Below are 26,521 nucleotides of genomic sequence, written 5' to 3'. Positions count from 1 at the left end.
AAAACTGCTTATCACACTTAAATCTTGCTGTTAGTTTTCCCATAAAAAACATTCTGCCATTAAGTGATTGTATCGCTTCAGAAGACTTGGAAAGTAAGTTTTCATGTGTGAGTGCAAATGTTTTATTTTTTGTTTTGTTGTTGCATTTTTCAATCTAGATCTTGTTGTTTATGCACAGTGCTCATTTTTTCAAAAGAAAAAAAGTTAAAAAGTTGAAGTTTGAACTTAAATTCTTAATTTCAAGTCATGTGTTATAGTACTCGACTACAAAATTATTAGAAATGCCCATTCCTAGAAATAATGCACAAACTGTCACATAATGCATAATCTGAACTTCAATTACCCAAATATGAATTGCATGCCAATATTTAATGGTCAGTAATAATTACATCCATGATGCATGAGTGTAAAAGCTACTCCAGTTGTTTTGCTAATAAACAACAATAATATTTCACATATTTTATCTGTATGAATATTCTAATGACAAGAATCAATATATGTAGTTAAATTTTTCAATATTTAATATTAAATAAAATTTTTGGTAAAATAAAAAAAGACACTGATCACCACTAAGAGCAAGTGTCTAAGGAGATTAAACATATTGCTGTCACCGAACACAATTTTTTTTATATTCAACCAAAATGCACACTCAAAGTCAAAGTCAATAGCTTGTTTTATTTGTAAGGATGTCCTTACAGATACTCTGAACAGCTAGACTGCAGAGGTTTTTCTGTAAGGATAAACATGCTGGATCCAGTGTACGCTAATCATGCACATCGTTTCAATGGCTTTACAATGAAAGTAAGGCAGGAAGTTTAGCACTTATTGCACAAAGCACCAAAGTCCAATGAAGATGAACAAGAATCAAGAGAGTAAAGAGTGCAATATATAACTGTTTTGATATGATATTGTATCACCAGGTCTCTGTCAATTCCCACCACTATAAAGAACCCATTTACTTCAATTCCTTCCAAATTTGCCTGTCTGGCTCTATCCTTCCCACAAGTAATACCACACGGGTTGACTTAATTTTTGCATTCCAGACTTCATTAAAATACACAGGCATTTTCCAGCCCAGCTGGTGAAGATAGCACGACTAAACCATACAGGTTAAATTAACTCAACAAACCCTGCTAGACAAAAAATACAGTAATTATTAAAGACTCGCTCACTGCATTGTAACACACTTCCAAAATTGGCTCTCTATGAGTTGAGGTTACAGTTCAGGGCATTAGGTTTAGTGTGGCCTGTTGTAGCGGCAGAGAAAGCCGCTACAACAGTAGAGGACAAGTAAACACAAGTGGTAAATCTTAAAGACTCTTGGCATGGATCTCAACAGTTTTAAAATATGAAATCCTATACTCGTTTATCTTCATTTCATTGCAGCAATCACATAATGCACTTACACAATAACACTGACAAAAAACAAATGATCACAAGGCTATAGAGACACTCGTTCCGTTCCAAAACCTAGTGAGCTGTTTTACTGCAAGCTACCTTCTAGGGCAGCATCCTAACTGAAATGAAGCCTCATAAGTGATTGCTTTGAAACGCTCTACTTAGGCAGCAGTATAAGTCTTATTTCAAAGCAAGCTGTGCTCCTCATGTGAGGCACACAAGAGACATTTACAGATACATTTTGTAATCATATTTTCCAGTATTGAATGAAATGTACGTATCATTTCGACTTGTCTAACATCTTGGATTTTTTTATTAACTGAGCTTGCCGCAATGTATTCAAGGATTGCCTTCTTTGTGAAGGGCATATGTGATGAAACATTTTTGTAGCAGCCTTCACATTGGGAGCATATCAATGATGCTTTTAAAATGCTTTAAAATAGCAAAGTAGTTCTTGGAACATAACTGTGTTTACATGAAATGAATATCAAATTCCCATTAGCAATCCTGGAGAAATGTTCTACACTTAGTACTGCAGTGAGATTACAGCGCAATACTGACTGAAAGATTGGAATGATTCATCTGTAATTTTTCACACCAGTACCTCAGTGACAATAGACAAGCTTTCAAAGCACTCTCTCCTGCAGGGTGCTGCCTAAAACAAACTGAGAACATGTGCAGAAGTGTGACTCAAAGTGATGTTGCATTTGAGCATAAACTGTGCTAGATGCCAGCCTCTCTTCAGTGTGATTGCTGCTTGAGAGAGAGCGTAGTGTGATGCAGAGACTGAGAATCACAGTTCTGATATAATGGGAGAACAAACCACACTTATTGTTCGTGTTGTCACATTTCTCTCCAGTGTTAGCATAACAGCTAAATAAATAAAAGACTGCTGATGTACATCAAAGGGTAGCCACACCACAAATACAGACGAATACAGAATTGATCAAACAGGTAAATAAATGGACCAAAAGGAAATACTGATACTCTGAAAATAGATCCAAAAATGCTCCAAAAAAATAAATAAATAAATAAATATTATATATATATATATATATATATATATATATATATATATATATATAATATATAATAATAATAATAATAATATATATATATATATATATATATATATATATATATATATATATATATATTTTATTAAAGGTGCTATAATGTATCAAAAAGCATCCAGAGACTCGTTTTGATTACAGTGGAATAGAATAGAACACACTGACAGAATAGAACAGAACGGGAAAACAATAATAATAATAATAATAAATAAAAAAAAAACATCAAAACAGAATAGAAAAGAATAGAATAAAACAGAACAAAATAGAATAGACCATACCAACAGATTAGAACTGAATGAAAAAACAACAAAAGAAAAAAAAAGAAAAAAAACAGAACAGAATAGAATAGAATAGAGCACAATGACAAAATAGAACAAAACAGAAAAACAACAACAGAATAAAAACAATAACAACAGATTAGAATAGAACAGAATGGAAAAAACAACAACAACAACAACAAAAAAAAAACAGAACAACAAAATAAAACAACAAAATGTAATAAGAAAATAAAATAAAAAATAAATAAAATCAATTAAAATAAAATATAAGTGCACCGACAGAAAAGAAACTCAAAAACACAAATGAAAGAATAGAATAGAACAACACAATAGAATAGAAATGAATAAAATAAACAGAGCAACAGAATAGAACAACACAATAGAATATCACAACACAATTGAATATAATTTAATAGAACATATTTTAATAGTTTAGAATTGAATAGAATGCAAAATAAATAGAATAGAGCACACCAACAGATTAGAACAAAATGGAGAAACAATACAAAAAATAAAAAATAAAAAACACATAACAAAATGGAATAGAACAGAACGGAATAAACAACAACTACCAAATAGAATAGAATAGAATAACACAACAAAATAGAATAAAATAGAGCCGTGATTCCCAGTCAGGGGTATGCATACCCCAGGGGGTACTTAAGCAGCTCCAGGGGGTACACGAAAAGAATTGGATTTTTATTTGTTTAACCTATAAAACAAAATGTATGATTCAAATAAATTAGGGCTGGGTAAAAATATAGATTTCCTGATTAATCACGATCTTCATTTAAACAATCTCGATATCTATTCTTACAATCCCAAGGTTGATCTGAGTTACCGTAGCCTTTCTCACTCTAAAGACTGTTGTGCGTGAAAATCCCAGGAGATCAGCAGTTACAGAAATACTCAAACCAGCCAGTCTGGCACCAAAAATCATGCCATGGTGACCAATTGCTTATTTGGCAGATTATATGAAAACTATATTTGTTCTTTACATAACCAGTACAAAGCCATGCTGCAGATATTGCCAAATGATGAGACTTTGAGAATAGCATGAAGCCTCCACACGCGCTATGTCTCCGCGGTAACGCGATCAACAAGCCACGTGATAAAATGCGTCGATTGACGGTCTCAGATGCGGAGGCAACTGAGATTCGTCCCCTATAACACTATGTATTTACCAGGTGTGACTCAATGAAGCAACAGGACATTTTGGGAGTGGTTTAGTTTCTATTTTTGTGGTGTCGAACTGGGTACCTCCACCCACTATAAAATCTCATTGGCACAAAATCACACTCCATATTACAGTACATTAAAAATTTGTGGCTCCACGTGTTTGAAATGAGTTTTCTTAACTTAAAATTACTATGTAATCTCAACACAAAAACATTGTGTAGAAAAAACCTAGTTGAATTGGGTAAACCCAACAAAATTAGACATGTCAATGTAACTCAAATAAATCTCTTTTATGTACCAACTAGTGAAAGTGAATGTTAGCATGCTAAATACATACTGGTTGGAAGCACTACAGAGTGAAGTTTAGAAACTATGCTACTGTATGGTAATGGTAAGCACAATATTTGATCACAGAAGCAATCAATCAATTTTTTAAGACATCTACCTATCCTCATCGTTAGCTCAAGCTCCACTCTTCACCATTACAATAACCCCCAAAACTCCAAAATAACAGAAACTCTTCTATATCTCAACATAGTAAAACATTAAACCCTAACAAGTATCCCCCTTCATACTCATCTTGCACAAAAACACATTAAATAACACTAAAATTTAACATTTACTCTCCCTCTCGATTCCCATGCTTAGCATGCTAGGAAATGGAAATACTCAGTTTCATCAGTGCTGTAATTGCTTTAGTTAATTTTAATTAAGTAAATTGAGCAAGCAGTAAAAATCCTTTTTTGAGGGTAGTTCTGCATTTCCTGTGAACATACAAATTAAAGAAGGATATATGGCCATTAAAACACTCAATATTTGATGAATTACTGCTGCCAAGATCAACACAAACATCTTATTATTTAAATTCTGTGTACCACCTGCTTTCTGCGGATGGTATAAGCTCAAGTTTATTTGGTTCAGGAAAACAGCACAGAATTTTGTGAATAAAGCGCAATATATAACAAGCCCAATTTACACAGAATTTGCATTGAAAAGAATCACAATGACTTATATACAGCACAGCGCTTTTCAGCACATTTAGTGCCTAGTTAAACTGTATTGTGGGTGGCTAGTGAATAAGACAGGTTTCTGTGCTGAAATTTGGCTCGCAAAAGTAGGACAACTGTTTAGTGAATTTGCCCCTTAGTGTGCAACTAAACCAATAGACAAGTCTCTCTCTCTCTCTCTCTCTCTCTCTCTCTCTCTGAGGTCACAGTCAGCCTCCCTTCTATCAAGCTTTTCAGTTCTTCCTGATCCTTCAACGTCTTCTGTCACCGTGGCTACACTGTTGCCTAGTTACTGCTCTCTGAGGCAAGTCATCATGTAATTACCTGAGTATTGAATGGCCCAAAAATAGGCAGCAGTCACGGCTCTGAGAAATACCAGCAAAGACACACACACACATGTGCAATCACAAACCTCTCTGATTCATTCTGCCGTTATCCCATGACAGTGCACATAAAGGCAAAGTAAAGCAGAGATAACAAAGCGTCGAGACATTTGCATTAACCATCATCCAAAGATGACCTTTGAAATCACAGAGATTATTTTTGTATTTGTTTTTTGGATCATTTGCTTACTTATGCAACAAAAACAACAAATTCATATTTCTCTCTATTTTAAGGGATAGTACACCCAAAATAATTGTGTTACGTGGAACACCAAAGGAGGCAGAATGTTCATTGGTGTGCCTCATTCACCATTCACTTTCATTGTACATTATGAAAAAGTGAAATTGAATGTTGACTGAGGCTATCATTCTGCCTAACATCTCCTTTTGTGTTCCATTGAAGAAAAAAAATCATACGGGTTTTGAAAAACATGAGAGTGAGTAAATGATGATATGAACGAGCCATATCTAGAGACCAGAACATCATAGAGACTTGGGGGTGGCTCTTTAGACTTGGGCTTAGTAACCACAAAGAACACCCTCCCAGCCACTTAGCAACACATTGCAACCATCCCAAACCCCCTTGAATCATCTTCAAAAAATCTTTAAACTGACATTTGTTTTTAATCAGACATTATCAACATCCTGCCATATTGTGCAATAATATAAACTATTTAATTGTTTGTCCTGACCTCCTCTGTTGTTATACATCACGTTGTCATGGATAAGACTCTGTAATGTTGTTTTACTGATTCTGGAAGTGATCCATACTCAAACACTCTCAACTCTTCAATGCTAATCCCTGCTCACTCCACTTAATGAACTAACAGATCAATACAAAGTATAAAGACAGCCTTGAGAAGCACTGAATAACAGACAGAGAATGTGATCTGCTACTCAAAATGTGAGCTAAATTTAACAGACACAATAATGTGAACATACACTCACAGACAGTACAGTGTGTTAATAACAGAGAATCTCCATATATTGGCACAATGTGGCCCCATTTAATCTTGCATTTAACCTTTAAGCTCAGATGGGCATAAAAAATAAACAGAACATAAAAGATCACATATTACTTAGAGGAGGCGATTATCTTTCAAACGAGCCCACACAAGGTAATCGGATGCATAGATCATTAGATAATCCACACAAAGCACAAAGTGCACACAGCATCTGGCTATCTGGCAATCTGGCTGAAAACCCGTTAGCTTTCCTGGATCAGATGATGTCATCGGAAATGATGTAGCGTCATGGACGCTAAACCAATCAGATTGGGGTCAGATCATTTCAAAAAATCATCCATATTTGGGCTGAGAGACATGTGATTGGTGACTGTTACATATGGCCACCAGGAGATGGCGCAAAGTACATGACACAGACTCAATGATGCAGATTCATAGAGTCAAATGGCACTCATTCTGTGAAATCTCATTACTAAAATCATGTCTGCATGCTATGCAAAACTTTAGACATTGTTGTCTTTGCATGTGTAATTAGTTCTTACAATTATTATGTTTTGATTGTTTGGAGAGGCTTTTGGACACATGGAGATGTTTTTGTACACAAGGATAAATTTTTGCAATGCTAGAACTTTTTTTTTTTTATTGCTTTGTCATATCAACCTGAAAATTGTATATTTTACAGCTGACATGATTTGGAACAAAACAAAAGCAGCCACCTTATTTACACCCAGTGGTATATAATGTCAAATAAGAAAAATAATAATAAAAAAAAAGTATTTGGAATAAGTTTTTTTGTGTGTGATTTTTCTTTCATAGGCTGAGAGTCTCAGAATATCATAATCTATATCTTTAACTTTTTTAAAGTTTTCTTTACAGTGGTGCCAACACTTGAGCCTCCTTGTTTTTGTTTTGTTTGTTTTTTTGTCGAGTTATAAGCCTTTAATTTTGGGTATGCCACTGGAACAAGAAATCTTTAAAAACACCCTCAGAGCTTAAAGATTTATCAAGCGTTATCGGGTAGCACTTGACCGCATTAAATGACAGGTGTAAATGCACTCAAATGCATTGTGATCGAATTGTGACTGAATCACTGAAACCACATTCAGAGGTGGTGAGGAACGGATTCTGACCACATTCAAAGAAGGTGTTAAATTTAAGTAGTGTTCATTATTAACGCTACAGTCATCTGTTGCTAAAGTGCTGTATTGCTGTTTCTTGCCTTTTTCTGTTTATTCTGCCATCGCAATGTGAAGAACACAACAGACACAGCCATTCTGCAATCTTGTCACCCAACATTGAACAATATCCCATGGATTATTCCACTGGAATACACTTGGAACATATGGTCTCTCTTCTCAAATTCCACTCACTCGCATCTCTCTCCTGTTTTCTAATCACTACGTGGCTTGTGCAAAGTTTAATTATTTATTGAATGTGCAACATTCACGTGAAACCAGGCTTCACTCACGCGTTTCAGATGAGAAGCATATTTAGCACTTGCAAAGTGCCGAACGCAAAATTAATATTATTATATTTGCTTTCACCGACCCAAAATTTTGCTTTGGTAGCCGCCAAAATATTTTCAATGAAGGAGAAACCCTGACTGTCAAAGTGATGCAAAGCATTTGAGTTATCCATCAAAGTTTTAAAAAGTCACTAAAAGATGGAGTATTTTCTGTTACTACAGCCATGGATGTAATATGTATGTAGCGTTTTCCATTTTGCAAGTGTAACTTTGATTGGATCTCTTACCATTCACAGTGGAGACACATTTGACTGCAATCCAGTTACAATATATCCAGATACTACCCAGATATAAAACACATGTTAACGAAAGGTGTAATTGGGGCCAAGTCTTGAAGCTCAAGATAACTGCTCATCTTCAGGGACTCAAATGTTGCCGGTTCAAATCGCAGGTAGGACATCCTTCCACTGACCATATCCACTGTGCCCAGATAACCTTCAGTCTGACATATAAAGAAACTGCTTATATAAACACAAAACTGAGATGTTTTGTGTTTAAATAAGCTATGCAATGAAAAAAAAAAAAAAAGTACTTCATCCACAAATAACAATTTTGTGATTATTCACCCATGTTGTTTCAAACCTCTGTTCTGTGGAACATAAAAGAAAGCCTTAGTCACCATTAACTTTGAATGCAGCTTTTCTCCTTACTTTGAAAGTTAATGTTGACTGAGGCTAACATTCTGCCTAACATTTACTATTGTATTCAATGGAAGAAAAAAAGTAATTAATATCATTTTTGGGATAGATCCAGCCATTCGTTCATTCATTCTCAATCAATTATAATATACAGTGTTCCTACACCTTTTGACCAATTAATAAATAATTTCCGTGACTTTTCCAGTCATTCGTGACTAATGGATTAGGATTTTTACAAATAATTTTACAGGGATTGGACAAGCAATGAGCAATTTCTAGCCAATTACATTTTTTTTAGCTGAGCAAAACTAGAAGAATATCTATTTGCTATTGAAATTTCCATGACTTTTCCTTGCCTGTAATGAACTATTTTAAAAAGTCCCTGGTATTTCTAGGTTTTCCATGTCCATGGGAACCCTGAATGTAGCTTCCGTTTTAAAAATCCACTAACAGCCTGCAATTTTACTGCTTTCTGTGTGCCAACGTTTACATTCACCCTCCACTGCCCCAGGGCCACCAGTTTGGGTCCCTGTCCCAATGATCTGGGGTAAGCTTCTCACCCCGGCCAATTTACTCCAGCAGGATCTAACGGTTTAAGCAAGAACGCTTCATTATACTGTCACAAAATAAACAGGTTTCACTTTTGTTTTCTGAGTCTTTCTGGTAGAAGTAATTTTGTAGAATGCAAATAAAAACTAGACACTAACCAGAAAGACCACAGCCTCTGCTTCTTCTTGATTCCTTCATATTCCCACAACACTCCTGGTTTTCAGTTTTATTTAAAATTCTGTCATGGAACACTAATGCTGTGCGCAAATAATAATAATAATAATAATAAACGGCCTAATTACAACTCCAGTGATTACTGTGAAGTTTAATTAGCGGAAAACAAGACACGGCACAATGAATTCCTCCCCAGATCCCCACCAGATTCACACAGAATATCAGCAGTTCTAGTTTGTCTCTCTCCAAAACACAAGTCTCTAGTGTGTTTGTGCGTGAGTGTGTGTTTGGGTCAGTTATTTTGAGTGGGTCTCCTAAGGCCAGCAGAAAAGCTTTACTAAACCTCCTGTTTCCTTCTGACGTTAACCCATATGGACTGGATCTACACGGTGGTGAGGTTCTGGGTTTTACTTAGTTACACAAACTGACAAGGTCCAACACTCTCGGTTTCCTGCATTATCCAAACCATCAGGATGGTGGTAAAGGAAACAAGGACTACAGCCAAGGCTAGCACTCTTTAATACTCATAAACAGCAGACAAACAGCTCACTCATGCCACCTTATGGACCAAATAGTCCATTGCATAAGGGAGCCATAAGTTCAAGGGTGTGAGAAAAGAGAACATATCATTACCTCTATAGCCACCACAATGAGGATCAGCTGGGTCTCTGATTCAGGGAAGTATGCTTTGACTTGTGGGGACAAACCAATTAAGGCACAGTTGGTCACCACAGCAATAATGCTCATCGTCTCGAATGCCAGCTGAAAGAAAAAAAGTCCAAATGTTAAAGAATTTTTATTGTATACATTACCATGTAAAAGTTTGGACAGACTTGACTGCATCTTTCTTATGATCTTAAAGACCTTTTGACCCAATGTTCAATACAATTGAATGGTGTCTAAAGATGTCTAATATTCTGCCTAACATCTCCTTTTTTTTTTTGTTTCCCCTTTCATTCAACTTGTATGTTCCATGATTCCAAGTCATATGGATTTGGAACAACATGATGGTTAGTAAATAATGATAGAAAATTTTTTGGTGAACTATCCCTTGAAATGCTTGAAATTAGTTTTGTAAACCAATAAAAGATAAGATACAGTTGTGCTCAAAAGTTTGCATATCCTGGCAGAAATTGTGAAATTTTGGCTTTGTTTTTGAAAATATGACTGATCATGCAAAAAAACTTTAGTCTTTTATTTAAGGATAGTGATCATATGAAGCCATTTATTAACACATAGTAGTTTGGCTCCTTTTTAAATCATAATGATAACAGAAATCATCCAAATGGCCCTGATCAAAAGTTTACATACCCTTGAATGTTTGGCTTTGTTACAGACACACAAGGTGACACACACAGGTTTAAATGGCAATTAAATGTTAATTCCCCACACCTGTGGCTTTTTAAATTGCAATTAGTGTCTGTGTATAAATAGTCAATGAGTTTGTTATCTCTCATGTGGATGCACTGAGCAGGCTAGATACTGAACCATGCGGAGCAGAAAAGACCTGTCAAAAGACCTGCGTAACAAGGTAATGGAACTTTATAAAGATGGAAAAGGATTTAAAAAGATATCCAAAGCCTTGAAAATGCCAGTCAGTAATGTTCAATCACTTATTAAGAAGTGGAGAATTCGGGGATCTCTTGATACCAAGCCAAGGTCAGGTAGACCAAGAAAGATTTCAGCCACAACTGCCAGAAGAATTGTTGTGGATACAAAGAAAAACCCATAGGTAACCTCAGGCAAAATACAGGCTGCTCTGGAACAAGACGGTGTGGTTGTTTCAAGGAGCACAATACGACGATACTTGAACAAAAATTAGCTGCATTGTTGAGTTGCCAGAAAAAAGCCTTTACTGCGCCAATGCCACAAAAAAGCCCGGTTACAATATGCCTGACAACACCTTGACACAGCTTCTGGCACATTGTAATTTGGAGTGACAAGACCAAAACAGAGCTTTATGGTCACAACCGTAAGCGCTATGTTTGGAGAGGGGTCAACAAGGCCTATGGTGAAAAGAATACCATCCCCACTGTGAAACATGGTGGTGGCTCACTGATGTTTTGGGGGTGTGTGAGCTCTAAAGGCACGGGGAACCTTGTGAAAATTGATAGCAAGATGAATGCAGCATGTTATCAGAAAATACTGGCAGACAATTTGCATTCTTCTGCACGAAAGCTGCGCATGGGACGCTCTTGGACTTTCCAGCACGACAATGACACTAAGCACAAGGCCAAGTTGACCCTCCAGTGGTTACAGCAGAAAAAGGTGAAGATTCTGGAGTGGCCATCACAGTCTCCTGACCTTAATATCATCGAGCCACTCTGGGGAGATCTCAAACGTGCGGTTCATGCAAGACGACCAAAGACTTTGCATGACCTGGAGGCATTTTGCCAAGACGAATGGGCAGCTATACCACCTGCAAGAATGTGGGGCCTCATAGACAACTATTACAAAAGACTGAACGCTGTCATTGATTCTAAAGGGGGCAATACACAGTATTAAGAACTAAGGGTATGCAGACTTTTGAACAGGGGTCATTTCATTTTTTTCATTGTTGCCATGTTTTGTTTCATGATTGTGCCATTCTGTTATAACCTACAGTTGAATATGAATCCCATAAGAAATAAAAGAAATGTGTTTTGCCTGCTCACTCATGTTTTCTTTAAAAATGGTACATATATTACCAATTCTCCAAGGGTATGCAAACTTTTGAGCACAACTGTATATAAGTCTATAAGATATTATGTTTGGTTGTTTTGGTCAATACATAATTTCTACACTTGTATTTGTGTCATTTCATAGTTTTGATGACATTTACTCTAAATGTGGAACATACTACAGGAATAAAATAAGGATGAATAAATAAATGACCATTTTAATATTTGGATTCATTATTTCTTAAATAATAAGGAATGAGTAAGTCTGTGCAAACTTTTACTGGTACTGGATATTAATACAGTTTTATAAAGCACTTTGGTCTTTTCTGGATGTGTCCAAATATTTCTTTTATTTTACCATTGATTTTTATTAATACAAAAATCCAGATGACAAATCCCATTATTATTATGATTCAACAAAGCTTTTTTTTCCTCTGTACAATTAGTGAAGTCTATCAGATTATACCATGTTTTACAGAATTATACATTTCTCTATTTCTTTCTTTCTGTTTCTCTTTCTTTTTCTCTATTTTGGTTCGTTTCTCTTTCTTTAAAGCACAATACATTATCGGCTCTTCTGGATGTGAGACTTTCACATGAGGTTTTCTCACCTGCCACACTCCGATGTCTGAGGCTGGTTCAGAGAAGGGACGCTTGAAGACGTGGCACATCTTGAAGCCGTCAGAGTAAACCTCAGTAATGTTATTCAGCACCACCAGCACAGCAGCCAGGGGGTACACACAGGAGAACAGACTCACATAGCCGAACAGCAGGAACTGCTCGAGGTAATCATCAAATGTTCCCTGATGGTCAAAGTTATTTCAGACGGATTAGCAGGTTTGCCTTTAATAAACACAATGCCCTTTCATTGAGCAAAGAGAACACAATTATTCTTCAACAAATGTATGAGATTCAATGACAAATAAGTATGTCTGTAATGCTTATAGGAGAAAACTTTTACAAATCTAGTTTAAAACACATGTACCAAGTTCTTAGAAATGTAATCGTTCGTTTCATCAAATGTTTAAATTTTTTATATTTATAAAAAAATGCAAATATCATTTTTTGTAACCAGGGCCATTTCGAGCGATATAAGCGGCTGCTCAGGACCCCCGAGTCACCAGGGGGCCCCACAAAGAATATATATATATATTATTATTTTATTTTTTTAAATAGTTATTTATTGTCATTTACAGTCATTTATAAATGACTCCCTTGTAGGAATTCGTATAGGGCCCCCATATGCTCAGAAATGGCCCTGGGTGTAACCATCAAGTAAAGAGTAATGAAATACTTGCACCTTAAATACATGATTCATGATGACTTGTGTACATGACTGTGAACAATGTAATCATTATTTAAAAATAAATAAAAAGTATTCAAATATATATATATATATATTTTTTTACAAGTATATAAAGAATTTTGGTGTCATGAATATCAGGACGTTTTCTTAGGGTTACTTCATTTTACCTGAACAAAATGTGCTTTTTAATAAAAAGGTTAAAATATATGATAAAAAATTAAAAAAAACATTATGACCTTGAGATACACAGTCATGAGGGTATTACTGTATATAAGGGTATAATATTTAAAAAATATATTTTTCCATTGTTTAATAAATAAATCAATAAATTATGCAAAACTACTTATTCCTACTTTTATTTGTCCAATAATTTAAGATTTTTAATCTGATTTTTTCCCCTATCTCTGTACAGTTAAATCACCTAAACAATTATTTACATTAAGCCCCACAAAAAATATCGAAATTAATTATTATTAAATTGAAATTGAAAACATGTTCATCATAGAAGGTGTATTTAAGTCATTTTTGTATAAATTGAATTTGTAGTCTAATAATGTAATATATCAGCACAAAAATATGAGTGTCATGTAATTGACCCATGCCATGAATATCCTAACAGTTCACTCACAGAATATCAATATGTGAGTAAATCATATACTTAGTTTGTAAAACAGTTTTTTTCTTGCCCTTTTGAAATTAGAGTTTTATGTACACACTGTAGTCCAAAGTTCATAACACAAAGCCTCCTCCCAAATCCATCCAAACCATAAATGAATATCACCGAAATGGCAAGCGCTTAAAATGAGCTGTTTGTAGAAAAATGAATAAAAGCTGCCATTCTCTACAGAAACCGTACTCTCCTCCGCCATGTTGAAAGTTTAAGACTCCTCCAAAATCGGAAACTCGAGTATCCAAATTATCTCAGAGTTTCCCAGTCGTAACTAGGACTTGCGGGGTTGTTCATGTTCAACTTCCGAGTGGGAAACTCGTATTTAAGATAATTCCGATAGCATGTGAAGGATAAGACGTATAGTCTTAAACGTACATTGGGAAAATAGATGGTTTTAATCTAAGTGTTAGAGTTAGTGGAAAATGGTTATGTACAACTAAATGACTGTTTTGGTCCAAGAAACCTTGACTAACATTATCTGAGAACTTCAGGGGAACAAAAACCATCTGTAGAGTCCATTTAGAAAACACAGCCTTTCAATGAGCCAAGAGAAGATAAATATTCTAAAAATATGCGAATATCATAAGAGTTTACACACAAATTCTTAATCTTCCATCTATAATATGTAAGCTATCTATTCTTGGTGATACTACCCATTCATTGCACAATATATCCTCAACATATTTCAAACGTCGAGAAAGTCAAGACATTCAGCAGGAATTTACCAGATATGTGTTCATGTCAGTCTCCAGCTGAACTTGTTCCAGGAGGGGGAGCTCTTTATCACCCATCAGCCTCCTCATCCTCTTATGAACCTTCTTGTTCCTCCTCCTCTGCAACCAGTATGGCAGGAAGGCCTCCATCACTTGGTTCAGGATTTGAGAGGTGATGAGCAGGGTGGCCAAACTCTAAGTCCACAAACACAGGCCAAATCCAAGAGTACATTACTTCCAAAGCACAAGTAAGGCTTCTTATGAATCACTGTTTAAAGCTACATGTGATTTGTTGCTCATCTAAGCAGTTGCGCTCTGACTGAAACACTTACCTGTCTCAAAAGCACCATGTCTTGCATGACGAAAGCAATATAGAAAAGAGAGGCAAAGCAGTTTACGAAGTTAAACTGGAAACAAGAGATGATATTAAAAAAATTTAGATTAAATGTGCACATTGAAAAAAAGCATAATTTTCATATTGCAGACAGAAATAAGTTCTCTGTGAACTATCTCAGCAAAGAACAAGGTAAAATAAACTATACATTTTTATGCTAAATTATAAGACAATCTCCCAAACCCAACAAAATGTTTGGAAATCATTCTTCAATAGCTGAACCTTCAGTTAATTAACAACAATAATTATCATCACATGCCGTTAAAAAGACTATGTAAAGTATGAAGACACTAAAGAAACCTTTATAGCATACCACTAAAACCTTGAGCACGAGGTGATTTTGAAATGATGACTCAAGTCTGTGGTTTTCTGAAGTACAAAAAAACATGAATTAAGCACTATGATGAGATGCAACATCTTAAATGAATTTTAAGTGTTACATAACAATTGTTGTGAGCCATTTATAGCACTTACATGATATTACAGCAAAATCACATACAAAAATGATTTATAGACAATTACAGAATTCCATTCTCACCCCAATTTGTGAGAAACTCCGCTGCATAGCGATACAATAAGTTCATGATCTCGATGACAACAGCGTAGATGATACTGGGAACAAACAGCAGAATGGTGGTCGCGAAGTTTGGGTTTTCATTGTATATACTTATGGCCCAGTTCTCCATGTCAAAGTAGACCATCATCACGTAAAAGGACAAATACAGGCACAGCAGTACGAAAGGAACCGATGCCAAATATATCCTCAACTGACGCCTGTCGTGGGAACACAAACACAGTCAAAACAAGCTTAGCATGTACTCATTTTCTGTGATGCTCATGTTTCCTAATGTTGATTGAATCTAGGTATTTCTATGGATTATCAGTCAATTTAATAAACCTGAACACATCAAATGAGTCTCCATCATGGCATCCCGAAGGCCAACAAAACAAGCAAACCAAAGTAATAGAGATGTGCTTAAAGGAATAGTTCACCCAAAAATAAAAATTCTCTCATCATTTACTCACCCTCATGCCATCCCAGATGTGTATGACTTACTTTCTCCTGCAGAACACAAACTAAGATTTTTAGAAGAATATCTCAGCTCTGTAGGTCCTTACAATGAAAGTAAATGGTGACCCAAATTTTGAAGCTCCAAAAAAGCACATAAATGTAATCCCTCTTAATAATAAGAATCCAGTGTTTTAATCCAATCCTCCTGAACAGATCCAATCTGTTTTGGGTGAGAACAGACCAAAATATAACTCCTTTTCACTACAAAACCTGAATCTTTGGTGATCATGATTTCAAGCTTGATTACACTTCCTAGAGCCATCTAGCGCTCTGCTCATGTGTCAAGCACTAAGAAGTGTAATCAAGCCTGAAATCATGATCATGCCTAGAGACTGCAATGGGCAAAATATACAGTAAAAAAAGGAGTATATTTTTGTCTGTTCTCACAAAACATTTATTAGATCACTTCTGAAGACATGGATTAAACCACTGGGGTCATATTGATTACTTTTATGCTGCCTTTGTTTGTTTTTTGGAGCTTCAAAATTTGGGTCACCATTCACTTGCATTGTATGGACCTACAGAGTTGAAATGTTCTTCTTAACATTTTCGTTTGTCTTCAGCAGAACAAAGAAAGTCATACACATCTGGGATGGCATGAGGGCGAGTAAATTATGAGAGAATGTTCATTTTTGGGTGAACTATCCCTGGAATATCTTTCTTGAGGAACACAAAATGAGAAATGTTGAAGAATGTACTGGCTACTCTTTTGCATATAATGGACCTAAATGGAGTTTAAAGCTCAAGTATGTAATTTCGGTGACGGAATTGCAAAAATAAACAATGTTTTTAAAACAGCATTTCGAATATTCCACACGTCTGCTGTTGTTCAGACAGTCAGATAGTGCTGCCCACAACTCACACCATTGGTTGAGTAACGTTGTTGGGGCTGGTCTAAGCGGGTCACTCAAAACAAACACACACATTTTTATAGCGCCACAAAGACATTGTTTACAGTTTTCGATAAAAATTCACCACTTAATGGCTTACTTGTAGTTGTCTCTGCTTAAGCTGGAATAGAAGAAAGTATTTTAACACTGGAAAAGTTACATACTTCAGCTTAAAATGTGTCATGACATGAAGAATCTTTTGACATATAAGAGGACATTGTACTATAAAAACACGGTAAGTTTCAGAACTCAAGACTTCCTCTTCACGGAAAAAAAAAAGCATTTGTTGAAACTAAGATGCCAAAATGACTCGTTCTCTACATCCTCCATTTTGTGATGTCACACTGTGGTAGACAATTGGATTTGACCGCCTCCACAACAACACATCAATGCCTACTTTACTTTTAATCACTTCCGTAGCCTGCTCAGTGGCAGTAAGCAGTGAGATGGCAAGTAGAGAGAGCAGGTCAGTCAAGAGCAGAGAGCCAATCATAACAGTGGGCATTTACTGTCAAGTCTTAAAGGAGAAGCAGCACTCTGACAGAGGGTCAGAATGAGGGTGGAAAATGATCATGTTTTACAAATATATCACTGTTTTTTGTGCAAAAAACATACTAATATTAAAAGTGACATTAGAATTATAAAAAAGGTATGTCATGACCCCTTTAAGGGCTGTCTAAAATGACAAAAAAGGACATAAACGTATCATTAAAGTAGTGCATAAGACTCATGCTCTATATTCCTAAGAGTCTCTACAATAGCTTTACGTGATGAACACAAAGACTTGGAATATAGTGCACAAGCTGTAAGGACTGCATTTATGATGCTTTAATTACAGTTTTTTTTTTTTTTTTTTCAATAACCCCCAAATCCCCATTCACTTTTATTACACATTTTTCAACATTTCTGCTTGTGAGTTCAAAAGTTGTAGTAAATCAGGTTTGGAGAGACCTGAGAGTGAGTAAATGATTACAAAATGTTCACTTTTGGGTTAACTATTCCTTTAATACAGTCTTAATGAAGCTATGCCATTTGTTCTGCCAGTATACATTGTGACAACACTTTGACAACACAACATTGTACCTGGAGCTGGGGTAGACTGGTTCCTCTCGGCCCGTGACTGGATTAAAGCCCAGAGCTCCATGAAATCCAGACCTCGGTTCTTCAAACGCTTTCTTGCGGCTCAGCGTCCCCCAACCGTACGCTAATGTAGCGCTGCATCTTTTCCACACTTCCAGGAAAACCGTAGACCACACCAGGTTGAAAACAGCAAACAGTACATACTTATCATAGTCCTCCCAGTCAAAGAGGTAGTAAGGGATACCAATAAAGGCCATGGGTACCAAGGCAAACGTGAAATACTCCAGAAACCCAAAGTAGAGTGCCAGACCCTCACCAAAGTAATGCCTGATGTCATCTACATCATGGACACAAAGAGAACACCTTCAGTATATTACAGGGCATCATGGTATTGCATGGTTTTAGCAATCAAAAACAAATGTATGGTTTAGGTTCATCTCTCCTATGCTTTTAAAATTTGCATTCAAAAGAGAAGACAACAGTATTCTTTGAAATCCCCCATTTATTCAAGAAAAGAACTGCTACAAATGATATCTATCAACCAAATATGGCAAATATCTATTTATCCTTGCTTATTTAACCACAATTCTTGTGAAACTCTTTTAACAGCAAATTACCTCAAGAGAACTGATACAAGATCTAGTGTTGGGTTTAAAGTTCATGCTGCCAGCATACACAGAGACAGTGACTCACCCAGTGGCTGGAGGGACAATTTGATCTTTTTGTACCAAGAGAAAGAAAGTCTCTTAAGCTCTTCTTTGTCATGGAGAGGGAAATATTGGACTAAGACACCTTTGGACTGCAATCTCCGCACTGGAAAAGAGTTAAATCAAACATTAAACTTGCACTTTAAAATTAAAAATCATTTAAAAACGTGAATAAAGCAGAACTATTGTTAACAACAAATATACTGAAAATTTCGTTTTTGTTGGTTTAACTTCATTCAACTATGGACAATGGTTCTACACAATGAGAATTAGTTCATTTGACATGTAATTAAAATTTAGGCTCTACTCAAATACTTAAATGAATAACCTAAATGAACTGAGTTAACCTAACTTAAATTTGATCTGTTCAAATAACTCTATTGAAACTTGAAGCTAGCTAGCTAGTAACAAACACATTAGCATATTATACATGGTATATATTTTTGTACTGTATGACAGGTATGGTGCTGCTGAGAGTTTTCAGATCACAAATCAGTCATTATACTAGTGATTACTCAGTATTTATGAGAAAAGCAATACACAATGATTTTCCATTGTAATGTATCCAACCTTGACCTAACCATTAGCTCCAATCTTCTCCACAATTGTAACCTCCAAAAAAATAAACATGACAGAAACTCCTCAAAATCCCAACATAACAGAACATTAAACACTAACAAGTCTCCTACTTGTTTCATTTTGTGTAGAAATACATTAAAATAACACTTGATTTTTAAATGTACTCTCCTAATCCAGTCCTGTGCAAAGCATGCTGGGAACTGGAAATCTCCTGCCTGGTTTCAGCAATACATTGTTGCAACAAATATTATTCACACAGTCCAAACACAATTGGATTAAGTGAACATAGATGAATTGTTCACAATGAAATTAAGTTGAGAACAAATGCTAAAGAATTGTGTTGCATCAGCTCATTTTAAATAAGTTAACTGAGCATGTAGTACAAATCACTTTGAGTGAACACCATCTGTTAGAAGTCTGAATCCATTTGAACATTTCATTGCAATGTGATCATATCACTTTTAGATGACTGTGTTGAATATTACTTGGACTTTACGCAATATAATTATGTTCCCATCTCAAACATACATTTATTAAGTTGATTTCAAGGGTACCGGTTTAGTATTTTCAATAGAGCTGCTTTCCTTTTTTTTTTCCTCAGTGTCCTATTCATCTTATGTCAGTATTATCAGGCATTTTCGGTTGTCATATCAGCCAGCAAACAAACAATTACTTTAAAATTACCAAAAGCAATATTTATATTGTTTATCTAAATCCCAGATTTTTTGAATTAAGTAAATCATAAATGTAAACCTTTTCACAAGTAATCAAAAATGTGTAAAATCTTTTATATCAATATAAATAAGATGATTTAGTACACTTTCTGGTCCATTTTGGAACTGGAAATAATAATCTAACAGTTTTGTTAATATCATTGCTATATAATTGCCAAATATTGGCCGATTAATTGTCCTGACCTATATATCGGTCGAGCACTAGTTTTCAAACATTAGATACTTAGCAATACAAATAAAAGCATATTTTTGAACGTTAATATTTTTGTGCAGTTAATGTATTGACCTAATGCAGTTGGTTACAACAACACGCTTACCAATCGCTTTAAATCCACAAAAGGAGATCCTTTTCATATTTGGCTCCTAAACTATGGAATAGTCTCCCTAACACTGTCCGAGATGCAGACACACTCACTCAGTTTAAGTCTTGACTAAAGACTCATCTATTTAGCCAGGCTTACACCTAATTTATCCTTCAACTCACAATTAGGCTGCTTTAGTTAGGTCTGCTGGAACCAGAAACATTGATAATATTCTATAACTCTGCAATAAATTGAATGGCATCTATGCTAATATTATTCTATCTGTTTCCTTGTCTCAACCTCAGGACTCCTATCCTGAGGTCAGCAGAACCGGCTGAATCCAGCTCCATCCAGCTTCGTGTTGGACTCCACTGCTACGTGTCGCTTTGTGATGATGACTAATAGCATCCGGTGCCCGCCAAACATCACTTCAATCTATTACGATGGACTTCAGAGGATGAACTGATGCCAACTCCAACCATAAAACATGGAATACTTCATATGCCATTGCCTGAACCTTGGACTTAGGATAGACCTCACCGAAATTACTGGCCAGGTTGAACTGCAATGGGCCTAACTGATCTCTGCCTACATCACCTCGGTCTAATGATGGACTACACTCTTGAAATGGAATACATAGACTATCAATTAATTGCCAACAAAACCTTTCATCAGCCAACTAACAAGGACAATTGCATCTATGTGAACTTCTGCAGTTAATCCAGGATGAACTTCAAAGACATTAGTCATTAATCTTACAGTTCAAACAAAATCTTTTTTGCCCTTAACACTTAGATTACAAATTTTAAACCATGACTTGCACTATACATAAGTAATATTGGCATTATATTCATGATGTTAGTTAGAGGGGAGCTGGCCCCCACAGTGAGTCTGGTTTCTCCCAAGGTTATTTTTCTCCATTAACCAACATCTTATGGAGTTTTGTGTTCCTTGCCACCGTCGACTTCGGCTTGCTCACTGGGGTTATAAATACAATTATTATTTAATTACTTATTTTTAAACAATACACAATCGTATTTTATCAAACTACACAATGATGACTCTGAGACATTATAGATATTACACTTATCTTCTGTTAATGCCTGATCTTCTGTAAAGCTGCTTTGAAATGATGTGTGTTGTGAAAAGTGCTATACAAATAAAAATGACTTGACTTGACTTGGCATACCAACTGATTTTCCAGGGTACAGCTTTAGTTTAGGGTATCCTGGAACATGTTCTTCACTCTTAGCCCTAAGTGTGTCCAGCCCATGTTTGATAATGTATTGACACTCCGCAACACTGAGAAATCCATCACCATCTCCTAAATGCAGACACATTAAAAAACAACAGCTCAGGGAGCACAGCAACAGTGATATACAACAATCAGGACCACATCTGAGTTCAGCACTGTCCAATTCATTCAGAATACTATATCCTATGTCAGAAAAATCTGTTAAAAGCTGCTATGAGGATCTCTTATATGCAGTTGAGAACGCAAAAGAAATGGCTTTTTATATTGTGAAATGAACAATATAGCCAGACACAAAACAGTTTTCATATTCAGTTATCACTGAACTTCACCTTCAAAGTCTTTGAAGCTTTCTCTGTTGGCATAGGTGAATCCTCGCATTGTGCCATCTTGAAACTCCTTAAACATCCCTACATCTTCAGCCCCATTTAAAAGCCTTTGTAACGTGGAGCCCACCACAAAGACATTTGGATTAGGCTTCTGACCATCCTGAGCTGGAAACAAGAGCTGCTCAACCAACAACTCAGCTCCTGTCAAAGATTACAGCATACATGTTAGCAAAGCCTCACTGACCTCTAAGAATGGGTTTATTTGACTAATAAATGATATCCTTACATACATTTGGCATTAAAAAGTATCCTTTTCTGAATTAAAGTAAATACTTCAAGCTAAAAAGTATAGTATAGTAAGTATGCATGAAATAGTAGACTAAGACCACATCCACACTAATCCATTTTTGTCTGAAAACTCCGTTTTCAGTTTCCTAACATCATCGTTTTTCAAAGTGTGCTGTAATAGAGAGTGTTTTCAAAAGTCTCCGTTTTCGGTGAAGGAACCTTTACAGAAGTATTTTTTTCATTTTAGGAAGTTTCATTGTTTGAATACAATAAAAATAGAGTGAGTTACAGTCTCTATTTAACACTGTATTGTTAGAACTATTTAAAGAATTAGGGTACCAAGTGCTCAATCTTTTCCAAATGGCCTTAGACTAATGACTTTGACTTTATAGAAGTGTGTAGCTTGCCTTTGACATGAAGTTGTTCATTTTTATCAGTGGCAAGTGGTGCAAGCAAGAAGTATACAGAAGGACTGGGTTCATAAACATTGTTGGATCAGTGGTTGAGTAACACTGACAGAGGCACAAAGGACAAAGAATGGACTTCAGACAGAGACAACCTCAAAAGGCAAGTAGATATTTCACAAAATGTTCAGTTCCTGTCAACCTCTATCCCTGGATGTAACATGCAAGGGGTCTCACCTCCATTCTGCTGTTTTTCTCTGATCCTGTTAAGTAACCATGTGATGGCCTCTGCTTTAGTGTCATGAGCCAGTTCCAGGACCACCAGAGGGGTGAACGAGAAGACATCACTGTCAGAAACCGACAAGCCGCTTTGCATTTTTCCTGATCCCTTTGTAACACAGAGACGAAGAGAAGCAAAGGGGAAACAAATCATAAATAAAACATATCACTCTCTTCAAGCCTCAGATGAAAAAGCTCAAGTTACACCAAACCTTTTACATTTTAAAGATCAAACCTTATTTGCATCCATAACTGCTTATGAAAATGTTTTCTGTTGACTTATGCAAATGAGTAAGCTACCGCAAAACATTTATAATGCAATATTTCACTTTATAACAGTTCTAATAGGGCTGACTGAAAAGAATAAGGACTTTATAATTATGTTATTTAATTCTGTATACCTACTAGGCATACAATTATATTTTATATGAAATCCAATGCACTGTAAAAAAGAACTGTTGAGCAAAATTAAAAAACAAATCAATGCAACATGATGCAGTTAGTCTTTTGAGTTCTCTCAACAACTGTGCTCCGTAGCATTGCTTTGTTTAGTCAATGTAAATTTGTTTCTTCACTAAATGCAAACATTCTTGTTGAGAGAACTACTAATTACTTGTTCAGCCAATTATCAATTCACTACACGAGAACTTTCATTTTGTCACCATTTCAATTACTTTTACATGAAGTAAACTGCAATCTTTGCCTCTGAAGAAAGCTACGTCTTGCAAGGCAAGGTATGGTTGATTGACATAGACACACAACAGACCTCAACCCTTAACACACAAACCTCAATAAAGGTGACAATCAACAAACCTCATTAAGGTAAAAGATGAGCTCCTAACATCACCACACAACAACTGACTAACAGTGACAACAAAAAAACAACAACAATAACAGCATAAATAAAGTAATCAAACAGCAAAAAATAGGTGCTTGGGTAGCTCAGTGAGTATTGACGCTGACCACCACCCCTGGAGTCACGAGCTTGAATCCAGGGTGTGCTGAGTGACTCCAGCCAGGTCTCCTAAGCAACCAAATTGGCCCGGTCGCTGGGGATGGTAGAGTCACATGGGGTAACCTCCTCGTGGTCGCGATTAGTGGTTCTCGCTCTCAATGGGGCACGTGGTAAGTTGTGCGTGGATCATGGAGAGTCGCATGAGCCTCCACATGCTGGGAGTCTCCACAGTGTCATGTACAACGAGCCACGTGATAAGATGCGCAGATTGACGGTCTCAGAATGCTGTCCCACCCGGATTGAGGTGAGTAACCGCGCCACCACCAAGACCTACTAAGTAGTGGGAATTGGGCATTCCAAATTGGGGAGAAAAGGGGATAAAAATAAATAAACAGCAAAACAGAAGCCTATAATATGAAACCGCATAATTTATTCATGTTGCAACGCATTCTGGGAATTCTCAAATCAGCAAAATTGTTTAAAATGAAATAATTTGTTCAGACAACTCTGCTAGGCTAGTTGGGACAACATTTGGGAGAAAATAGTTGGACTAACATGTGTTTTTATGTAGATAAAAGAAATTTAAATAATGTAACTGTGATCAAAAACCCCCATAAGCTGGATAAAATGCAATTTAATTTTTACAGTGTGTAAAATATAATAATGAATCTCTTTCCCAATATATCCCAGTCAAATGTTATAAAAGAAAAAATAAATAAATAGGGGAGACCGGGGCTAGTTGTCACAAATGGATGTTGTCACAAGGGTTATATGTCGGTGCCTATAAGGTTGTGATTCAAAAGTCCAATTACACAATGTGTGCTTTCTCAAAACTCAAAAAAAAAAAAAAAAAATTGTGAATTCTACTATCCAAATGAAAGTTGAATACATCTTAACGAAAGTTTAAACGAAGAACACAGAACAAGGGTATTTTTCATACAAATCAGGTCGGAGCAAGTTGTCATATTTTTATTATGGTTTAAATGTATACAATTTATCAGTCAAGGTTTGATATTTTTGTACATTACCTTTTCACTTTTTGCTGTTTCATGAATTGTTTTGCACTTCATAATTGTTTCACTTATTATGTTTTGCTGTTTAGTCTATAGGCTGTTTAAAGCCTGTGTAGATTTAAAGAGAGATGTAGATTTTGTTACAGTGGTGGTAGGGGATGACAGCGGCATATGTTCAATAGTTTTTTTGTTTGTTTGTTTGTTTGTTTTTTGTAGCTAATACTTTAAGATGTGCAGCTATACAGAAATTCATCCATCCATCAATAACATGGAAGCCCATCCTGTCTCTTCATCTTCTAATATGTATTAAGTAGTACTGTATATGTTATACATAACATAAACAATCTGAATAAGATGCATGAATCCTGAAATGTGTGCCACTGAGAAACAAACCTGAAAAGTAACATTGCATAAAAAGGTGTGGTAAGAAGGCTAATATCAAAGTAAACATGGGGATAACAAAGCCTGTTTTACAAAAGGACTATGTAAAACAATACAGTAATTAACTCAATAAACACAGTATGTGATACTCATTACAGTAAACATATTTCCGTGTTTATGCCCTGACTAATAAAAAGGGTTTGACAGGAGTTTGATTGACACGTCACTGGGCGGAGCTTAACATGCACTCCCAGCTAAGAAAACACACGAAAGACGTGCGATATGTGATCCCAGTTTTTACACTTTTACGGATAAATAACCAACAAAGAACACTCTTACTGTCACTTAGCAAAGCCTAAATGCTTATAAAATGGCATATATGATACATGCCGTATTCGTGGCCTGAAAACCCCACTGACATGTAAACTGTCTACTCACAGAGTTGCACGGTCGATCAGCTGTCCGGAAAGCGAAAGAAATGTCAGCCCTGCTGTTTAAATGCCCATATGAGGCCGACTATTTGAAGCAAATTGATTTATTGAATGTATAGACCTCTAATGCAAGCGAATGAGCCGGAGATGTGTAAAGTTAAGCCTTGATTTGAGATCCTCCACGTCATCGAGACGACACAGCTAGATCACACCAAAGTCTTTCAAGCAAGTCAGTCCACTGGCGGCCATCTTTGGAACGCTATCGGGAGGCTATTTCCAGTCATGCCAGTGCAGCTCCTATCCTTTTGAATACAGAAAGACCAAAATCTCAAAAACGGTTGGTCAAGATTAAGTACAAAGAATATATTTCAAATCAGAAAAACAATATGACAATACTGGAATCAAACTTTTTTGCTTGCTTAACTCATATTGCGCTAAAAAACGCAATTTTTCCGGCTTGTATAGCTAATGCGCATGCGCATTTTCGAGATGATTGGCAGGCGATGTCTGTATCTGAAAGGTGATTGGCTCTTTTAATTGTAAGGCGGGACTTCTTTTGTACATCCGTTGACCGTTGGGCGCTCAGAGCTTCTTGGTTGAGCGTTCCAATTTCTATGCTAAACAATCTCTGGCCAAACCCACCCACAATGAACAACTGAGAAGTATGTTCATGCAATTGTGAGTCATTTATCGAGAGTCATTTAACCATATGGACATCTATGAACCCAAATACGCTTTAAATATATATATATATATATATATATATATATATATATATATATATATATATATAATCGCTATTTATGACATAAATGCGTTTATAACATGAAAGAAAATACAGTTATTTGTGCATTTAAACAAGACGTGTGCAGTGAACATGACTTCTGAACTGTACATTCAGCGCTGATAGAAT

General features: G+C 35.9%; 1 protein-coding gene across 1 annotated transcript in view; it reads right to left on the bottom strand.

Annotated features, from left to right (window-relative positions):
• Nucleotides 1–25,818, bottom strand: part of ano10a (anoctamin 10a) — a 44,934-nt gene extending 19,116 nt beyond the window's left edge. Inside the window, exons 1-12 of the mRNA XM_051721350.1 lie at nt 25,616–25,818; nt 22,787–22,937; nt 21,861–22,058; nt 21,466–21,600; nt 18,648–18,767; nt 17,958–18,291; nt 15,451–15,686; nt 15,226–15,281; nt 14,851–14,925; nt 14,531–14,713; nt 12,441–12,632; nt 9,803–9,931 (exon numbers count right to left, since the gene is read on the bottom strand). Coding sequence (XP_051577310.1) covers nt 9,803–9,931; nt 12,441–12,632; nt 14,531–14,713; nt 14,851–14,925; nt 15,226–15,281; nt 15,451–15,686; nt 17,958–18,291; nt 18,648–18,767; nt 21,466–21,600; nt 21,861–22,058; nt 22,787–22,925 — 1,797 coding nt within the window. The 5' untranslated portion in view covers nt 22,926–22,937; nt 25,616–25,818. The remainder of the gene's footprint in view (nt 1–9,802; nt 9,932–12,440; nt 12,633–14,530; nt 14,714–14,850; nt 14,926–15,225; nt 15,282–15,450; nt 15,687–17,957; nt 18,292–18,647; nt 18,768–21,465; nt 21,601–21,860; nt 22,059–22,786; nt 22,938–25,615) is intronic.
• Between the last annotated feature and the right edge of the window lie 703 nt (nt 25,819–26,521).

Source organism: Myxocyprinus asiaticus, chromosome 16 (genome assembly GCF_019703515.2).
Source record: "Myxocyprinus asiaticus isolate MX2 ecotype Aquarium Trade chromosome 16, UBuf_Myxa_2, whole genome shotgun sequence".
Taxonomy (NCBI): domain Eukaryota; kingdom Metazoa; phylum Chordata; class Actinopteri; order Cypriniformes; family Catostomidae; genus Myxocyprinus; species Myxocyprinus asiaticus.
The sequence above is the reverse complement of the archived record's forward strand: the minus strand, read 5'-3'. Positions and strand labels throughout refer to the sequence as shown.